General features: G+C 40.3%; 1 protein-coding gene across 4 annotated transcripts in view; it reads left to right on the top strand.

Moving 5' to 3' along the window:
- Positions 1-307: 307 nt before the first annotated feature.
- Positions 308-17,546, top strand: part of UBN2 (ubinuclein 2) — a 100,366-nt gene continuing 83,127 nt past the window's right edge. For 3 of the 4 annotated variants that reach the window (XR_014301400.1, XM_082693872.1, XM_082693870.1), the window contains exons 1-2: positions 308-3,334; positions 8,788-8,880. Coding sequence is in view for 3 of the 4 variants with exons in the window: in XM_082693872.1 (XP_082549998.1) it covers positions 2,864-3,334; positions 8,788-8,880 (564 nt within the window). In the remaining variant the exon portion in view is untranslated. The remainder of the gene's footprint in view (positions 3,335-8,787; positions 8,881-17,546) is intronic. The other variant, XM_082693871.1, reaches the window with a different exon arrangement.

Raw genomic sequence — 17,546 nt, 5'->3', positions numbered from 1 at the left:
TATCACAGAACACTGAGAAGAATCAATGATTATCATGCAGTTACAGTCCAACTTGATGGGAGTACTAATACTACGAGTTGTACTTTTACACCAGATATGTGTAGCAAGCCAATTTTATAGAGGAGTTATTTTCTGTATGGAGAAAAACATATTCACAATAAGAGAACAGCACTTAAGTCAATAAAAAAACCTTTGTACAGTTTATAATGGATAAAATATGTTATTCATTATATTAACGGATAATAATATAATGCACAAAAACCTTTATAAAATTTGTAATAGAATTGCAAGTGATAGGACTACAAATATGGTCAGGAAATTGTAGAGATACAAAAGAATTATTAAAAACTACTAAAAACAGAAGATAATTTGAAATATGAAATGAAAATCATAGTAAGATTCACTTGGTTTTCAAAACCTTAAGTAATTGAATTAAAGTTGATGTTCTATGAAGAGAATAAATTGTTGTGGTTTAGCACCTCATTTACACAGAAAAATGATTGCCATACATGAAATTTATCATTATGTTGGATTAAGATTAAAGATATTACCGCTAAGAAGAAAGTGGATTCATGTTACTATCCACAATGCCTATGTGAACTAGGATGTTCAATTTGACCCATTTTAAAAATAAAACAAGATCAGGCTCAAGAGTAGACCAGATGTACATGCGGCATTGTCCTCATGCATTCTAGACTGGAATAAACCTATGAACAGGCAGAGACTTCCATGGCTTTAAATAAAATCTTTACTAATTTGCTTCTGTACCACTTATATTAAGATTGGTTTCCAAATTGTATTATAAAATACCTTTACATTGTATTAATTTTGTTCTTACTTTATTTTACACAGAACGTTTTGTATAGCTTGTATTTCAAGACATGTATGTGTGTGTATACCGGGTTTCAGTGTAGAATCTATCTCTCACTGTGAGTTGTGGTTTAAAAGTCAGAAAAACACTCAATGCTTCAGAAGTTCGAAGAGGACTTTGGAAGAGTAACACACCTGCAGAAGGATCTGGTCCACAGACCACCTCTTTGCTGTCTGAGCTAAACTGTGGGTGATACTGACTATGCATTCTATATGAAGTACAGAATTTATTTTGTAGGTAAGTTACAGCTAGGACAAATACTGACATGATAAAAAGTGTTTTAGGGACACCTGGGTGGCTCAGTCAGTTAAGTGTCCCACTCCTGATTTCCGCTCAGGTCATGGTCTCAGGACTGTGGGATTGAGCTCGCCGCTTCACACCCCCACCCCAGCTCTGTGCTCAGTGCAGTTTGCTTCAAATTCTCTCGCTGTCTCCCTCCCTCTCAAACAAAATCTTAAAACATAAACAAAAAACGTGTTTTAGAAGCATTAATATAGACCCACTGCAAGACTGGCAGGAAGAGAATGGGGACAGAAAGTTTACTTAAATGCTGCTAAAACAACCTAGAAATGAGGCCACTAGTGCAGAAGCAAAATGGGAGCAACTGCAGAGAAGATAAGGGAGATAAAGCGGCGCGCCAAGGAAAAATGATACCAATTCAGAGCTGGGAGGGACCTTTGGAGACATCCATCCCATCGGTATCTTCATACAATTAGTAAAAGTAACAGTAAAAAATTTTGAGAATTTGTCTATGACGTCATACTGACCTAATCAAATAGTCCTCAGTAGGTGTTAAACACTGTTAATCCGGTTAATGAAATCAGCAGAAGGCATGGGTTCTCTTCAGGATGCAGAGCGCGGGCCCTCGAATTTGCTTTCTATTTAATGGATTAAAATGGGCAATAACTCCGGTCCTTTAAAATCTGAATTCCAATTAGTTTGCCACGGGTGTGCCTACAAGGCTTCCCCCGTCAAGGCTCCCCTCCAGCCCGAAATGGGTCGTGAAAGTTCTACTTTCATAGAGTATGTTCCCTAAAGTACCACCTAATCCTCCTGAGACGTTTTCCGCTAATTTCGGCAGTTTATGGACGAGCCCAGAACTATTCATTTACTGTACTCGTTCAATCACCCAACTTCAAAACGGTATTGTGCCTTTTACGACCGCGCCCCACACCGTCCCCACCGCGGCCGGGCGAGAAGAACAGGAGCCGGGCTAGGACAGGGAGGCCTGTGGGCGTCAGTGCGGCGCTCTGCGGAGAGAAGCCGCAGGGCGAGTCCGGCTGCAGTTAGCCATTTCCTTTCTTTCCCCGACACTTCACCGGCTGCGGGGCGCCGGGCCGGCAGGCACCGCGGCTGGTCCTCGCGTCCGTCACCCCTTTCTCCGTATCCGCCTCGCATAACCCGCTTGACAACCCCGATTCTCTAGAGCCGAGGGCGGCAGGCGTGAGATCCAGCGCCATGATTAGGTCAGTCCCAGGCACATCCAGACGCTCGCTCCTAGCTGAGCCCCACATGCGTCGCCGGTTTCCGGGTGCTAGTGGGAAGCTCGGGAAACCCCAGACCCCTCCCTTTTAGGAAGGGCTCAGACGGCGTCTCCGTTTCCAAGGAAACTGGCCCTGCCACAACGTCACTTCCGCTGACCTGTCTGGACTCCAGACTGTTGAGAGGAAAAGAGGAAAACTGAGCCACAGCCACGACGGTGGACGCGAGCGTCTCCTGTCTGCGCATGCGCCCGCTCAGCGGCCTGCTTCTATTTATGTGGGGGATCCAACATGGCGGCTGCGGCGACCCTGGCGATGGCGGTGGAGCCCATCAGAACATAGTGGCGGGGAAGGGGGCACGGTCCGCACTCACGGTGGCGTCGGCAGAGACGACTGAGGGCGGTGGAGGGAAGAAAAGCGACGGAAAGCGAAAGGAAGGGCGGGCAGGCAGACAACTCGGCGTAGAACCGAGCGCCGGCTCGAGCGAAGGCAGAGGGCCAGAACAGTGGGGATGGCGGAGCCACGCAGAGTAGCGTTTATTAGCCTGTCACCGGTGAGGCGGCGCGAGGCCGACTACCCGGGGGTCGAACGCGAGCCCGAATACCCTCGCGAGCCCCCCCGGCTGGAGCCGCAGCCGTACCGCGAGCCGGCCCGGGTGGAGCAGCCGGCCCCGCGGGAGGCTGCCCCCCGGTCGGACGCGCAGCCCCCGCCGCGGGAGAAGCCGCTCCCCCAGCGCGAGGTCAGCCGCGCCGAGCCGCCCATGTCGCTGCAGCGGGAGCCCCCGCGGCCCGAGCCGCCGCCGCCGCCGCTCCCTCAGCTGCACTTGCAGCCGCCCCCGCCACGAGAGTCGGCTTCCCGGGCCGAGCCGCAGCAGAGGCCGCCGAGGGAGACAGTGCGCCTGGAGCTAGTGCTCAAGGATCCCACCGACGAGAGCTGCGTGGAGTTCAGTTACCCGGAGCTGCTGCTGTGCGGAGAACAACGGGTACAGAAGATTCTCCCTCACCCCCCAGACCCTGGGAGCCTCAGGACGCGTCCGTTTCTCCCAGTGGTTCGCACCTTCCGACGCCGGCTTTGCGCGTCTCGGGTCGCCTGGGAGGGTGGGCTGGAGGGGGCAGGGGCCGGACGGGTGGACCAGTGGTTGGTGCTGCTTTTCCCCTGCTCCCCTGGGTTGGCCAAGGCTCCCACCCGGCTCTACACCCCTCGCCCTCCCCCCTACCCCGCCCGCCTCGTGCGCCCGCTCCAGTTGCCGCTCGGAGCCGGTTTTCCTCTGCACCTTTCGAGACCTCAGAATTTACACCTTTCTGCTCCCCGCACAGAATTTGGGGGCTCTGCAAGTTACGTGGCTGGGTTTTCCTTGTGGAGCTCCCGCAGTCGTTCCAGTAGAAAGGAAGAGAAAACCTTGGGGGACACGCCCCCCATCCGAAGCAGGGAGATAGTGTAACCCCTCCATATCCTCCTCCTCTTCATCACTATATGTTATGCTTGGCGCTGAGATGTGCTTATGAGCATAGGGTATTTCTCTTAATTTAGAAGTGTATTTGAAAGTAATCTTAAAATTTTCAGACTAAGGATTCGACTCTAGGAATGAAGAAGAAGCGGCTTGGTTATTTGGTTACTTATTTTTCTCTCTCACCTTGGTATTGGTACACCTACTTAGCTTTGTTTTCTCTAGAATTTGTTTTTACTGTAATTGAATGGGAAGGTGTCTCCTGTTTTATTTGGCGCCTGCTGTCATACTGTCTTATTTGAGTGTATACCATTAGTTTATAAGTCTAGGTTGGAGGATGTTGGACTAGCCATTGTAATTTTTGGAGACCGATGAAACACAGCTTTGAATTTTTAGGAACTGGTTGAAAATATATAAGTATGCCTTTGGTGGAACCGGTGAACAACAGTGATAGGAGAGAGGTTTGTTAGTAATTGTAATTTTTATTGTAGGTTTGGTGATCTTTAGAAGTAAACTAGAGAGGGAAATGATAGAGTAACTAATAAAAGAACAGTTTCCTCTGTTGTTTAGAGATTACGCTCTTAGGTTTTGCTCTAGCACAGGTCTAATGGACTCCAGAAGTCATTTGTTTTGTTTTCATTCTCAACTATCTTTGTACTTGGATGATTCTTAAGTTTAAAAATAATCATATTAAACAAGTCACTGGATTTTGTTTATTTTAAGGCCAATTAATCTTTTGATCATTATTTACAAATACTGCTGTGTGGCCAAATCACTACTATATGTTTGCAGCCACAATGAATTGTTAAGGGTAGAGATCATTTTGGCCATTTTCACAAACATTTTGTCCTTCAGACTCACTTTAGTGCCACTACTATTTATAAATGTGATGTTAGTTTTTTTTCCAAAAGCATTTTGAAAATACTAGATTGGAGCATTTTTCAGATTTGATCTAATCCAAGTGAGTGTGCAGTTTTACTCCCTAACTTTCTTTATAAATTACAGATGAAAAGTATCATATTTGGGTAAAAGTACATTATGGTAGCCAACATCTACTAAATTCTTCCTATATGTGTGCTAGACACAGTACTAAGTAAGGTGTATGGCTTATATAATTTAGTTCAGCAGTGCTCCTTGAGATTGGAACCATTATATTTCTACTTTACAGATGAGGAGTCTAAGGCACAAAGTGCTTGTACGTAATTTTATTAGTACTTCTTCCTGTACCAGTACCAATTCTTAGTAAAACAAAATTTCTTAAAATTGTATAGTTTAAATTTGGAGGATCCTGCCAAAATGGACAAAATTAGAGTTACAGTAGAAATACAGAGATTTCTATTATCCTCCTAATGCTATGATATTCATGCCGTGTTTAAGAATAGATATGTACCTTTTAATTATGGCAAAAAACTTAAATTTGACACCCTTGCTTGCTAATCTGATAATATCAGAACTACTAGTTTCATATAATAGGAGAAAAATAATTCAGTTTCGTTTTTCTGTTTATACTATCAACTTAGAGGTATATTGGTTGAATTTTCTTGTATATTTAGCTATATATCACTTGTATTCTGAACAAAAAAAAACCCCATTGTTTATACAATGCATCTTTGCGACCGAGTTTTGCCAGATTTACTAATGATTACTCCCAGTGAACATATTACATGAGGAATTGTAGAAGATATTTCTCTAAATGAAGTTGTATTTCCATGAAAGGAAATCCTAGTAGTAGAAACCAACAAAAAGCTAAATGAGATCAACAGAATTGATCTGCAGCGTGGCAATTCCCAAATTTGGTTTTTCTTCCCCTGAAGGAAAGTCTAGTTATTTTTAAGGATGTTATAATATTTTCAAAATAGTCTAAACTTTGAGTTGTTGTAATTGAACAACGTGTTACAGAGTTTGAGTAGAAAGGGGAGAGAAGGAGATGGTATAAAATGAAAGCAAAAAGATTCTGAATTTTGAAATAGCCATCTGTCACTGAATTAAGATTTTAGTTGATAGGTATAAGTATAAATCTGTCGCATGTGAATACCACCTATATTGGGGTGCATTTAAATCACCCCCTTCATAAATATGAGTAGTAAAACCCAGGTTAACTGAATGCAATCAGAATTTTTTGTATACTCTTATTATTTTTTTAATGAGGAAAAGCACAGTTAAGTAAGTGTATGCTGGCAAGAACAAAACCCATTCTTGTCAGTTTGTAAGGACACAGGTTAGCTAAACTTTTAATCTTGTTATCTCTCTAAGCTACTAAGCTCTGATTGAGGTAGTTCAAGATGATGACTGGGGCACTGCCATCCTCTCTATCCTCAAAGATTAATTTGTTCACCATTTCTGGCTAAAGAGAAATAGCACAGTTTAGTAATAAGTTCTGGCAGTAATTGATATGCAAATAATTTTTGTTTGACTCATAGTAAATCAGAGAATCAGTTAACCAGAACCTGCACTTGGGAATGTGATTAATTGAGCATTTACTATAAAAAGAATAAGTGATTATAGTGTCAATGTAGTTACACTGTTCGAGAATTCTGTGTTATTCCATTGTTTGTCATACTGCATATTTTTGATAACATCTGAAAGATCTGAAGATGGTGTTAATGAGTTAATATCAAAGGACAAAATTACAATAATGTTATTGCCTATGGGTAGTTGGCAATTTTGATATTTACTGATTTGCAGATTATCTTTTCACATGGAAAACATAAAGCTCACTTAGAGCCTTGATTGTGGGTAGGAGTTTATTTCTTAACTATGAGAGAAAAGTGAGTCATTTTTCTTAACTCTGTTTTTATAGACTGTGAAGAGTAAGAGATTTACTCTTGATTCCTCTATAAAGTCTATACAGAATGTTATATAATGACATTTAAGGTAATTGTTATTAAAAAATATATGTCCGTGTGTTTACACTTCACATATAAAATGGGACAGCTCAGTAATAAGACTTCACAGTGACATGAAGTAACAGTTGATAATGTCAAGGCATGGGGGTTGCACACTGTCCTTTAGTCTTAAGTTAAGGCGATCTCTTGAACATGCCTAGTATTTATTTCATTATCGATCTCTTCCCCCTGATTTATTTATTCCTTTCATGTCATATATATTCATTCCAAGGGTAACTCCAACTGGGACAAAGGATTTTGTAAATACATTACTTATTACAGTAGTTAATTTAAAACATTTATTCTAAGATTAATTTTTTTAAGCTTTAAGAATATCCCTTTAGGGTGCCTCGGTGGCTCAGTTGGTTGAGCAACTGCTTTCAGCTCAGGTCATGATCGTGGAGTCCTAGGATGAGTCTTGAGTCCTGCATCGGGCTCCCTGCTCAGCAGGGGGTCTGCTTCTCCCTCTGACCTTCCCTCTCTCATGCTCATTCTCATGCTCTCTCTCTCAAATAAATCAATAAAATCTTCAAAAAAAAGAGTATCCCTTTATTCTAATACTTTAGGTCTGATGAATTGTTTTGTATTCATTCAGTTCATATTTTTCTGTCATATTTTTAGACTAATTGTATCTCAGCTTTCATATCCAGGATGAAGTGTGTCATTTCCAAAGTGTGCCGATCTTTGTCCCCTCTGCATTTTTTTTCTTCAGGTTCAGCCAAACCTTTATCCAGTATTTCAGTTTTTTTTTTTTTTTTTAAAGATTTTATTTATTTATTTGACAGAGAGAGATCACAAGTAGGCAGAGAGGCAGGCGGGGGGGGGGGGGGGGGGCAGGAAGCAGACCCCCTGCTGAGCAGAGAGCCCGATGCCAGACTCGATCCCAGGACCCTGAGATCATGACCCGAGCCGAAGGCAATGGCTTAACCCACTGAGCCACCTAGGCGCCCCAGTATTTCAGTTTTAATATTCTTTATTTTTAATTACTTGAAGAAGCTACTTTATAAAAACACCTAGCCAAGATTAACTTTCTAGTCAGTTGTCCATAATTAGATACAGGTAGCATTTTTATTCATATGCAGCTCCTTGTTTTCCCTTTTTTTGTATTGAAAACCTGTGTGTGTATGAAAGGTGTCTGCTAAAATAGTAAACTTGAATAAAGGTTGTGATTTATCTTTTTGTTTGTTTTAGTAAATAGATGGTAAATGTGGGATCCTAGCTGTGTGTGTGGTTTTTTAAAACCATGTATTATGATAAACTTTCATTCTCCCCTGCTAGAAGGAAGCCATGGGAATGTAGTCTATTTGCAACTTTCAGTTTTCTAGCTTTGTTTAAAAGAAGTATGTACTCCCTGAAGGAATACTGATGGACAAAAAGGAGGTTATGTAGACTGAGGTGTTGATGCTGGGCCTCAGCAGAAGGCTATAGCAGCTGCAGATACCCTCATGGTAGCTAGGGCATATGGTTCAGGGTTGATGTCGGTTAATAACCTGGAGAGCCTTTGAGAAGCATTTCCTGACCAAAGCAGTTATTTTGAGGGGAAAGATCTCAAACGAGAGTTATAAGTGGGATTTTCATTTTTACCTAATTTTTCTTGGGGCATTTTTGGCCTTTTTATTTTGGATGGGGTGACCATAGATCATTTTGTAGGAGGAGACAATTTGATTTGTTGAGTTATGAACCAACGAAAACCTTGAGAGTGTGTAAAAATCCATTGAAACTGCAAGTATTTTTGCTACGAACCAACATTTCTTTCTAGTTTTAATGTGTCTAACTTATTTGGTTGTTTGTTTTTTTTTTTTTAGATTTTATTTATTTATTTGACAGACAGAGATCACATGTAGGCAGAGAGGCAGGTAGAGAGAGGGGGAAGCAGGCTCCCTGCTGAGCAGAGAGCCTGATGTGGGGCTTGATCCTAGGACCCTAGGATCATGACCTGAGCTGAAGGCAGAGGCTTTAACCCACTGAGCCACCCAGGTGCCCACTAACTTATTTGTTAATATTTGGAAAATTTGACTCTAATTATTAAATTTAAGGATGCATTCAACTCTGGTTAAAGTAATATTAATACTCACATTTCTTTTCCTATTTACTTTGAATCAGAAGAAGCCCATTCACACAGAAGACCCATTTAATGATGAGCATCAAGAGAGGCAAGAAGTGGAAATGTTGGCTAAGAAGTTTGAAATGAAATATGTGAGTATAATATATTCTTCATTTAGATAATTTTACCTTACTGACTTTTGTTTTTCCCCCCTCTTGGTGACTGGTTGGGAAGGCTTATAATATGCATTGCCCACCTTGTTTTGCTCTCATAAATTGAACCCAAATAAATGGTTAGACAAAGATTTTGATAGGTTTGTGGTGGCTAAAATAGTAACCGTCATTTATTGTACCCCTTCTAGAGCCCAGGAAGCTTGCTTAACATATGTTATCTTCCATCCTTCCTTCCTAAAACTACATAGTAAGTAATACTGACCACATTTTACAAATGAAGAAACTGAGGCTCTGAGCTCAAGGTCACACAGTGGCAGGAACCAGGCTGCATAGCCAGGTCTGTCTGCCTCTAATCCTTTGCCTTTTCTGCCTTTGAGAAGGCTGCTTTAATTCCTTTGATGTAGTATTTCTTAAGCCTTCCTGCCTCTTTTGAGTTTAAGAAAATGAACATGTATATTTCTAGCATACACATTCTGGGATCGGAATCAATCCGCAGCAGCATGAAATTTCTTTGACAGTATCTTGTTTACCTTAAACATTCATGTACATTTTATACCCTATGCCATAAGTAGATTGATACTTGTTTTAATACAAAAGTGAATTCTAATTACCTGATTGTGAAGTTGCTTAACATTTTTCTCACATTTTCTAGCATAATTGAGTTTATAGGAAAGCTCCCTCTTTCCCCATCTTTATCCTATGGCTTTATTCCGTGGCACTTTACTAAAATACAGCTCATGAAAAGAAAGACAACTTCTGCTTCCTGTCTGAGTAATGCGGAGTATCTCACAGAGATAGGAGGTCAGCTCACACTAGCCCTGTCATTCTTTTTATCTTCCCTGTGCAACTGGGATCTTGGTTGATAGGTGTTGGCTCCTGGTGCTAATGAATCTGTTTGGGGTCGGGGAAATGTATGAGAATACTTTGGAATGGAGGTCAGGTTGTAGGCCATACTTTGCCATCTACAAATTGTTCTTTGGTAAAGTGATTTAACCTTTTTGGGCCCCAGTTTTCTTTTTTTGAAGATGTTTCAAGTCTCCTTCTGCCTTTATATTCTGTGACTATATAAAAATTTTAGGGATGGATTGGTGGGTGTTTTGATGGAAAGAGTAGCAAAAGTTGTTACTTAAATTGTAGTGTTTAATTACAATAAAATGTTTGCAATTTCTAAATCCTAACGTACTATGGCTTTTTCTTTTTTTTTAAGGACTTTATTTATTTGACAGAGAGAGAGATCACAAGTAGGCAGAGAGGCAGGCAGAGAGAGAGGGAAGCAGGCTCCCCGCCAAGCAGAGAGCCCAATATGGGGCTCAATCCCCCTGAGATCATGACCTGAGCCAAAGGCAGAGGCTTTAACCCACTGAGCCACCCAGGTGCCCCACCCGGCTTTTTCTTTTTTAAGATATTTGTTTTTAAGTAATCTGTACACCCAGTGTGGGGTTTGAACTTATGAGCCCAAGATGAAGAGTCACATGTTCTATTAACTGAGCCAGCCAGGCACCCCTATAGCTTTTTTATATAAGTTAATAAATACATTGGTTAAATTTAATGTTTTAAGCAGGCAATATATTTACGTGGTTCAGAACTCAAAAATTAGAGAGGGAAAAATCTTTCATTCTGTTGTTCACCCACATAATCTCACTTCCTAGAGGCATGTAATGTTTTGGGGATCCTTTTGGAAATGTTTAGGTATATCTATGTATATCTCTGTGTATACATGTATTAACCCAAACCCCATATCTCTTTACACATTACAGAAGATGCAGTTCTGGTCTTTGCTTTTTTTCTGTTACTATAACTTGGAGAGTTTTTCACATCAGTACAAAGAGAGCTTTCTTATCTCTCTCTCTCTCTCTCTTTTTAGGGCTTCATGGTATTCCATAATATGGACATACCATAATTTATTTAACCAGTCCCCAGATGATCCAAGTTTCTAAAAATTGGCTTTTATAAGTAGTGCCACAGTAAATTACTTAGTAGCATGGCATTTCACATATTTGCAAGTTTATCTCTTGGACAGATTCCTAGAAGTGGAATTTTTAGGTCAAAATATTTATGCATTTATTTAGTTTATTTAGTTTGGTTATATTTTGCCAAATTACCAGTTCCTAAGTCACCAGTTTCCATTCCCTCCCGCAGTGCATCAGAGTGCATATTTTTCTATAGGTTTTAAAACTAAGGATTAGGATTGCCCTTTGCAAATGGAAAAATTCCTATCATATGATCCTATAAGTAATGTGATTCAGTATGTGATCTACTGCCTCAGAGTTAGCATTAAATCATCTTGGGGAGCCCTGGAATCATTCTTGGCATGGAAAAACCAATGTTCTGAAGAAGTTGGTTGATGTGTAAAATGGAGCTCCAAATAACTGGGATATCTCCAGGCATTGCCATTGTGCAGGGAAAGGTGTTGTTCTTGTTATAATTTAAATTAATGGGCTGTAATTCTTCTGTAGATTTTTATTTTGGCTACTCTCTTATTTCCATTCTAAGCAGAGATTTTAGATGTCCTGTGTCATGAAGTCTTTATATGCCATGAGTATTATAGGCATTAAGTGTGTATATTATAACAATTATAGGCATTATATGTAACAAATGATTTGGATCCTTGTAAGAAGGCCATCCAGCTAAAAGTGACTGGGAGACAGATGATGCTTCATCCAGCTCTAGGCTCTGGGGTGTCACAAAAGACAACTCCTAAACAACTAAGGGTTTTTTGGTGTTCTATATGTTTATTTATATTTATGCATATATTATATGTATATTTATATTTTAAGTAAATAGGCTTTTAAATGCTGCATTTAAAATCTTGCAAAATGTGGGATGCCTAGGTGGCTCAGTTGGTTAAGCAGCTGCCTTCGGCTCAGGTCATGATCCCAGCGTCCTGGGATCGAGTCCCACATCGGGCTCCTTGCTCAGCAGGGAGCCTGCTTCTGCCTCTGCCTCTGCCTGCCATTCTGTCTGCCTGTGCTCGCTCTCTCCCCCGCCCCTGATAAATAAATAAAACCTTTAAAAAAAAAAAAAAATCTTGCAAAATGTTAACGCACCAAGGTTACATTTCCCTTAGAAATTTTTTTTTGGCAGTGATAAAAAGAGGACTTCATTCTTGGAGACTTATAAAACATAAAACTAGCCACCTTTTCCTCTTGCTTTTGTTTCCTTCATATTATACTTTAGATGTTCTTATCATTATTTCTGAAAATCACTTAAGGTTGCTTCTAAGTCATTGTTTCTTAGAACAAGAGGTGCAGTTTTTGGTTAAGTTTTGTGTATAAAAAAGGATTTTGAGCATTTACATTGGACACACAAAGGGGCATGATAGTCGCTCTCTCCTGGAACTTTCCAATTAATTGGGAAAATGAGACATACATATGACTCACAAATGTAGTACCAAGCAGTGTCTATGGAATTGAAAGACTCTGGGGATTTGAAAGTGCATAGAAGGGCCAGTTGAGTCTTGAAATTTGAAGGAATTTTGGAGACTTTGGTGCAGAATCGTTGAATGGATTCTTCCAATCTCCTGTGGAACCACATTTCTCTGTAATCCCTGGAATAGTTTTTCTACCCTTTGTAGGCTATCCAGTGGATAAGAGGCAGCAACAGTGTATTGTAGTGGAAGGAGCACAGGATTATGAGTTAATATAGCTGGATTCTAATCCTGTCTTTGCCATATTAACTAGCTGGGTGACCTTAGTACAGGCTCTTGGCTTTTTTATGCTTTGGTATCTGAGGGGAGAACACTATCTGCTTAGCCAACTTTATATTTATAGCACAGGGGTTTTGTCAACATCAGATGAAAAAATAGATTTTTAATGTCGGAAATATTTAAAGTGCTATCTGAATATGAAATACTGTTTATTTAAACATATTACTATTGTAGAGAACTGCTTGTATTCTATACATGTCATAAATTCTTTTTTTTTTTTAAAGATTTTATTTATTTATTTATTCGACTGACAGAGATCACAAGTAGGCAGAGAGGCAGGCAGAGAGAGAGTGAGAAGCAGGCTCCCTGCCAAGGAGAGAGCCCGATGCGGGGCTTGATCCCAGGACCCTAGGATCATGACCTGAGCCGAAGGCAGAGGCTTTAACCCACTGAGCCACCCAGGCGCCCCTCATAAATTCTTTTTAACATAAACATGTATGGGATTTTTTTAACCTCTATTAATTGACCAGCCCCTTAATTTTGATCTTTTAGTTTAGTTCAGGCATTCTGTTCCAAATGGCCTTTTTTTTTTAGTCCTTCAATCACTATTTACAGGTTCTTCTTAATTATTAGGGTCTTCTTAAAGACCACAGTAAATTACTTGGAATCCTTTAAGAAACTCGTTGGGCCAAAAGTGATGTGGGAGAGTACACTTTGTTCAGTGCTACGCTCTCACAAAAGATCACTCGTAAATAATCATTGACGATACTTTACTGTCTAATAGTTCCTTTAGTGTTCTCTAGTTCAGGAGTAGCAAAGTCAGATGACCCCAAGATGCCCACCAAACTACCAGTGAAGCAGGCCAGTTGAACAGTAAAGTTGGGGATTTATTTGAACTAGGGGACAGCTGCTGCCCAGCTCCAGCCTTTGTCACTTCTCAGGGACCGGGCTAGGGTTGCCAAATCTTTACATTTCTCAAAAGAAGGCTGAAATATGGATTTTCTTCTTTCTTTTCTTACTTAGAAATGTTGGCTTCTAGGGAGCCACATCCAGCTCTCAAGGTCTAGTTGGAGACATTGGTATACTTGCTTCACTATTTTTTTTCTTAACTCATCAGTCCATCTGTGCCATTCTCTCTCTCTCTCTCTCTTTTTTTAAATTAATATTTATTTATTTATTTAATAAACATGTAATGTATTTTTAGCCCCAGGGGTACAGGTCTGTGAATTGCCAGGTTTACACACTGCACAGCACTCATTATAGCACATACCTTCCCCAATGTCCATAACCCCACCCCTCCTTCCCCCCTCCCCCCCAGCAACCCTCAGTTTGTTTTCTGAGATTAAGAGTCATTTATGGTTTGTCTCCCTCCCTATCCCATCTTGTTTCATTTATTCTTCTCCTACCCCCTAACCCCCCACGTTGCATCTCCACTTCCTCATATCAGGGAGATCATGTGATAGTTGTCCTTCTCCGATTGACTTATTTCACTAAGCATGATACCTTCTAGTTCCATCCACGTCGTCGTAAATGGCAAGATTTCATTTCTTTTTATGGCTGCATAGTATTCCATTGTATATATATATACCACATCTTCTTTATCCATTCATCTGTTCATGGACATCTAGGTTCTTTCCGTAGTTTGGCTATTGTGGACATTGCCGCTATAAACATTTGGGTGCACGTACCCCTTCGAATCACTATGTTTGTATCTTTAGGGTAAATACCCAGTAGTGCAATTGCTGGGTCCTAGGGTAGTTTTTTTTTTTTTTTTTTTTTTTTTTTGAGGAACCTCCAAGGTGTTTTCCAGAGTGGTTGCACCAGCTTGCATTCCCACCAACAGTGTAGGAGGGTTCCCCTTTCTCCACATCCTCGCCAGCATCTGTCATTTCTTGACTTGTTAATTTTAGCCATGCTGACTGGTGTGAGGTGGTATCTTATTGTGGTTTTGATTTGTATTTCCCTGATGCCGAGTGGATGTGGAGCACTTTTTCATGTGTCTGTTGGCCATTTGGATGTCTTCTTTGCAGAAATGTCTGTTCATGTCTTCTACCCATTTCTTAATTGGAATATTTGTTCTTTGGGTGTTGAGTTTGCTAAGTTTGTTACAGATTTTGGACACTAGCCCTTTATCTGATATTTCGTTTGTAAATATGTTCTCCCATTCTGTCAGTTGTCTTTTGGTTTTGTTAACTGTTTCCTCTGCTGTGCAAAAGCTTTTGATCTTGATGAAATCCCAATAGTTCATTTTTGCCCTTGCTTCGGTTGCCTTTGGCGGTGTCCTAGGAAGGCACTGCTGCGGCTGAGGTCGAAGAGGCTGCTGCCTGTGTTCTCCTCAAGGATTTTGATGGATTCCTTTCTCACATTGAGGTCCTTCATCTATTTTGAGTCTATTTTTGTGTGTGGTGTAAGGAAATGGTCCAATTTCATTTTTCTGCATGTGGCTGTCCAATTTTCCCAACACCATTTATTGAAGAGGCTGTCTTTTTTCCATTGGACATTCTTTCCTGCTTTGTCGAAGATTAGTTGACCATAGAGTTGAGGGTCTATTTCTGGGCTCTATTCTGTTCCATTGATCTATGTGTCTGTTTTTGTGCCAGTACCATGCTGTCTTGATGATGACAGCTTTGTAATAGAGCTTGAAGTCCGGAATTATGATGCCACCAACTTTGGCTTTCTTTTTCAATATTCCTTTGTCTATTCGAGGTCTTTTCTGGTTCCATATAAATTATAGGATTATTTGTTCCATTTCTTTGAAAAAAATGGGTGGGATTTTGATAGGGATTGCATTAAATGTGTAGATTGCTTTAGGTAGCATAGACATTTTCACAATATTTGTTCTTCCAATCCAGGAGCATGGAACATTTTTCCATTTCTTTTTGTCTTCCTCTGTTTCTTTCATGAGTACTTTATAGTTTTCTGAGTATAGATTCTTAGCCTCTTTGGTTAGGTTTATTCCTAGGTATCTCATAGTTTTGAGTGCAGTTGTAAATTCGATTGACTCCTTAATTTCTGTTTCTTCTGTCTTGTTGGTGGTGTAGAGAAATGCAACTGATTTCTGTGCATTGATTTTATATCCTGCCACTTTACTAAATTCCTGTACAAGTTCTAGCAGTTTTGGAGTGGAGTCTTTTGGGTTTTCCACATACAGTATCATATCATCTGCGAAGAGTGATAGTTTGACTTCTTCTTTGCCGATTTGGATGCCTTTAATTTCCTTTTGTGATTGTCTGATTACTGAGGCTAGGACTTCTAGTACTATGTTGAATAGCAGTGGTGATAATGGACATCCCTGCCGCGTTCCTGACCTTAGCGGAAAAGCTTTCAGCTTTTCCTCCATTGCGAATGATATTTGCAATATTTCATAGATGGCTTTGATAATATTGTGCCTTCTATTTGATAATATGTGCCTTCTATCCCTACACTTTGAAGAGTTTTGATCAGGAAGGGATGCTGTACTTTGTCAAATGCTTTTTCAGCATCTATTGAGAGTATCATATGGTTCTTGTTCTTTCTTTTATTAATGTGTTGTATCACATTGATTGATTTGCAGATGTTGAACCAACCTTGCAGACCTGAATAAATCCCACTTGGTCAAGGTGAATAATGCTTTTAATGTACTGTTGAATCCTATTGGCTAGTATTTTGGTGAGAATTTTCGCATCTGTGTTCATTAAGGATATTGGTCTGTACTTTTTTTTTTTTTTTAAGATTTTATTTTTATTTATTTGACAAAGATCACAAGTAGGCAGAGAGGCAGGCAGAGAGAGAGGAGGAAGCAGCCTCCCTGGCTGAGCAGAGAGCCCGATGCGGGGCTCGATCCCAGGACCCTGGGATCATGACCTGAGCCGAAAGCAGAGGCTTTAACCCACTGAGCCACCCAGGCGCCCCTGGTCTGTACTTTTTTGATCGGATTCTTGTCTGGTTTTGGGATCAAGGTGATGCTGGCCTCATAAAATGAGTTTGGAAGTTTTCCTTCCATTTCTATTTTTTGGAACAGTTTCAGGAGAATAGGAATTAGTTCTTCTTTAAATGTTTGGTAGGATTCCCCTGGGAAACCATCTGGCCTGGGCTTTTGTTTGTTTGGAGATTTTTGATGACTGTTTCAATCTCCTTGCTGGTGAGGGTCTGTTCAGGTTTTCTGTTTCTTCCTAGTTCAGTTGTAGTAGTTTATATGTCTCTAGGAATGCATCCATTTCTTCCAGACTGTCTAATTTGTTTGCGTAGAGTTGCTCATAGTATGTTCTATAGTTGTTTGTATTTCTTTGGTGTTTGTTGTGGTCTTTCCTCTTTCATTCATGATTTTATTTATTTGGGTCCTTTCTCTTTTCTTTTTGATAAGTCTGGCCAGGGGTTTATCAATCTTAGTAATTCTTTCAAAGAACCAGCTCCTAGTTTCATTGATTTGTTCTATTGTTTTTTTGGTTTCTATTTCATTGATTTCTGCTCTGATCTTTATTATTTCTCTTCTCCTGCTGGGTTTAGGGTTTCTTTCTTGTTCTTTCTCCAGCTCCTTTAGGTGTAGGGTTAGGTTCTGTATTTGACACTTTCTTGTTTCTTGAGAAAGGCTTGTACTGCTATATATTTTCCTCCCAGGAATGCCTTTGCTGTGTCCCACAGATTTTGAACCGTTGTGTTTTCATTATCATTTGTTTCCATGAATTTTTTCAATTCTTTTTTAATTTCCTTGGTGACTCATTCATTCTTTAGAAGGATGCTGTTTAGTCTCCATGTATTTGGGTTCTTTCCAAATTTCTTCTTGTGATTGAGTTCTAGCTTCAGATAATTGTGGTCTGAAAATATGCAGGGTATGATCCCAATCTTTTGATACCAGTTGAGACCTGATTTAGGACCCAGGATGTGATCTATTCTGGAGAATGTTCCATGTGCACTAGAGAAGAATGTGTATTCTGTTGCTTTGGGATGAAATGTTCTGAATATATCTGTGATGTTCATCTGGTCCAGTGTGTCATTTAAAGCCTTTATTTCCTTGTTGATC

The sequence above is a fragment of the Mustela nivalis genome (genome assembly GCF_964662115.1).
Source record: "Mustela nivalis genome assembly, chromosome: 12".
NCBI classification, from domain to species: Eukaryota; Metazoa; Chordata; class Mammalia; order Carnivora; family Mustelidae; genus Mustela; species Mustela nivalis.
This window is presented reverse-complemented; position numbering and strand designations above follow the sequence as displayed.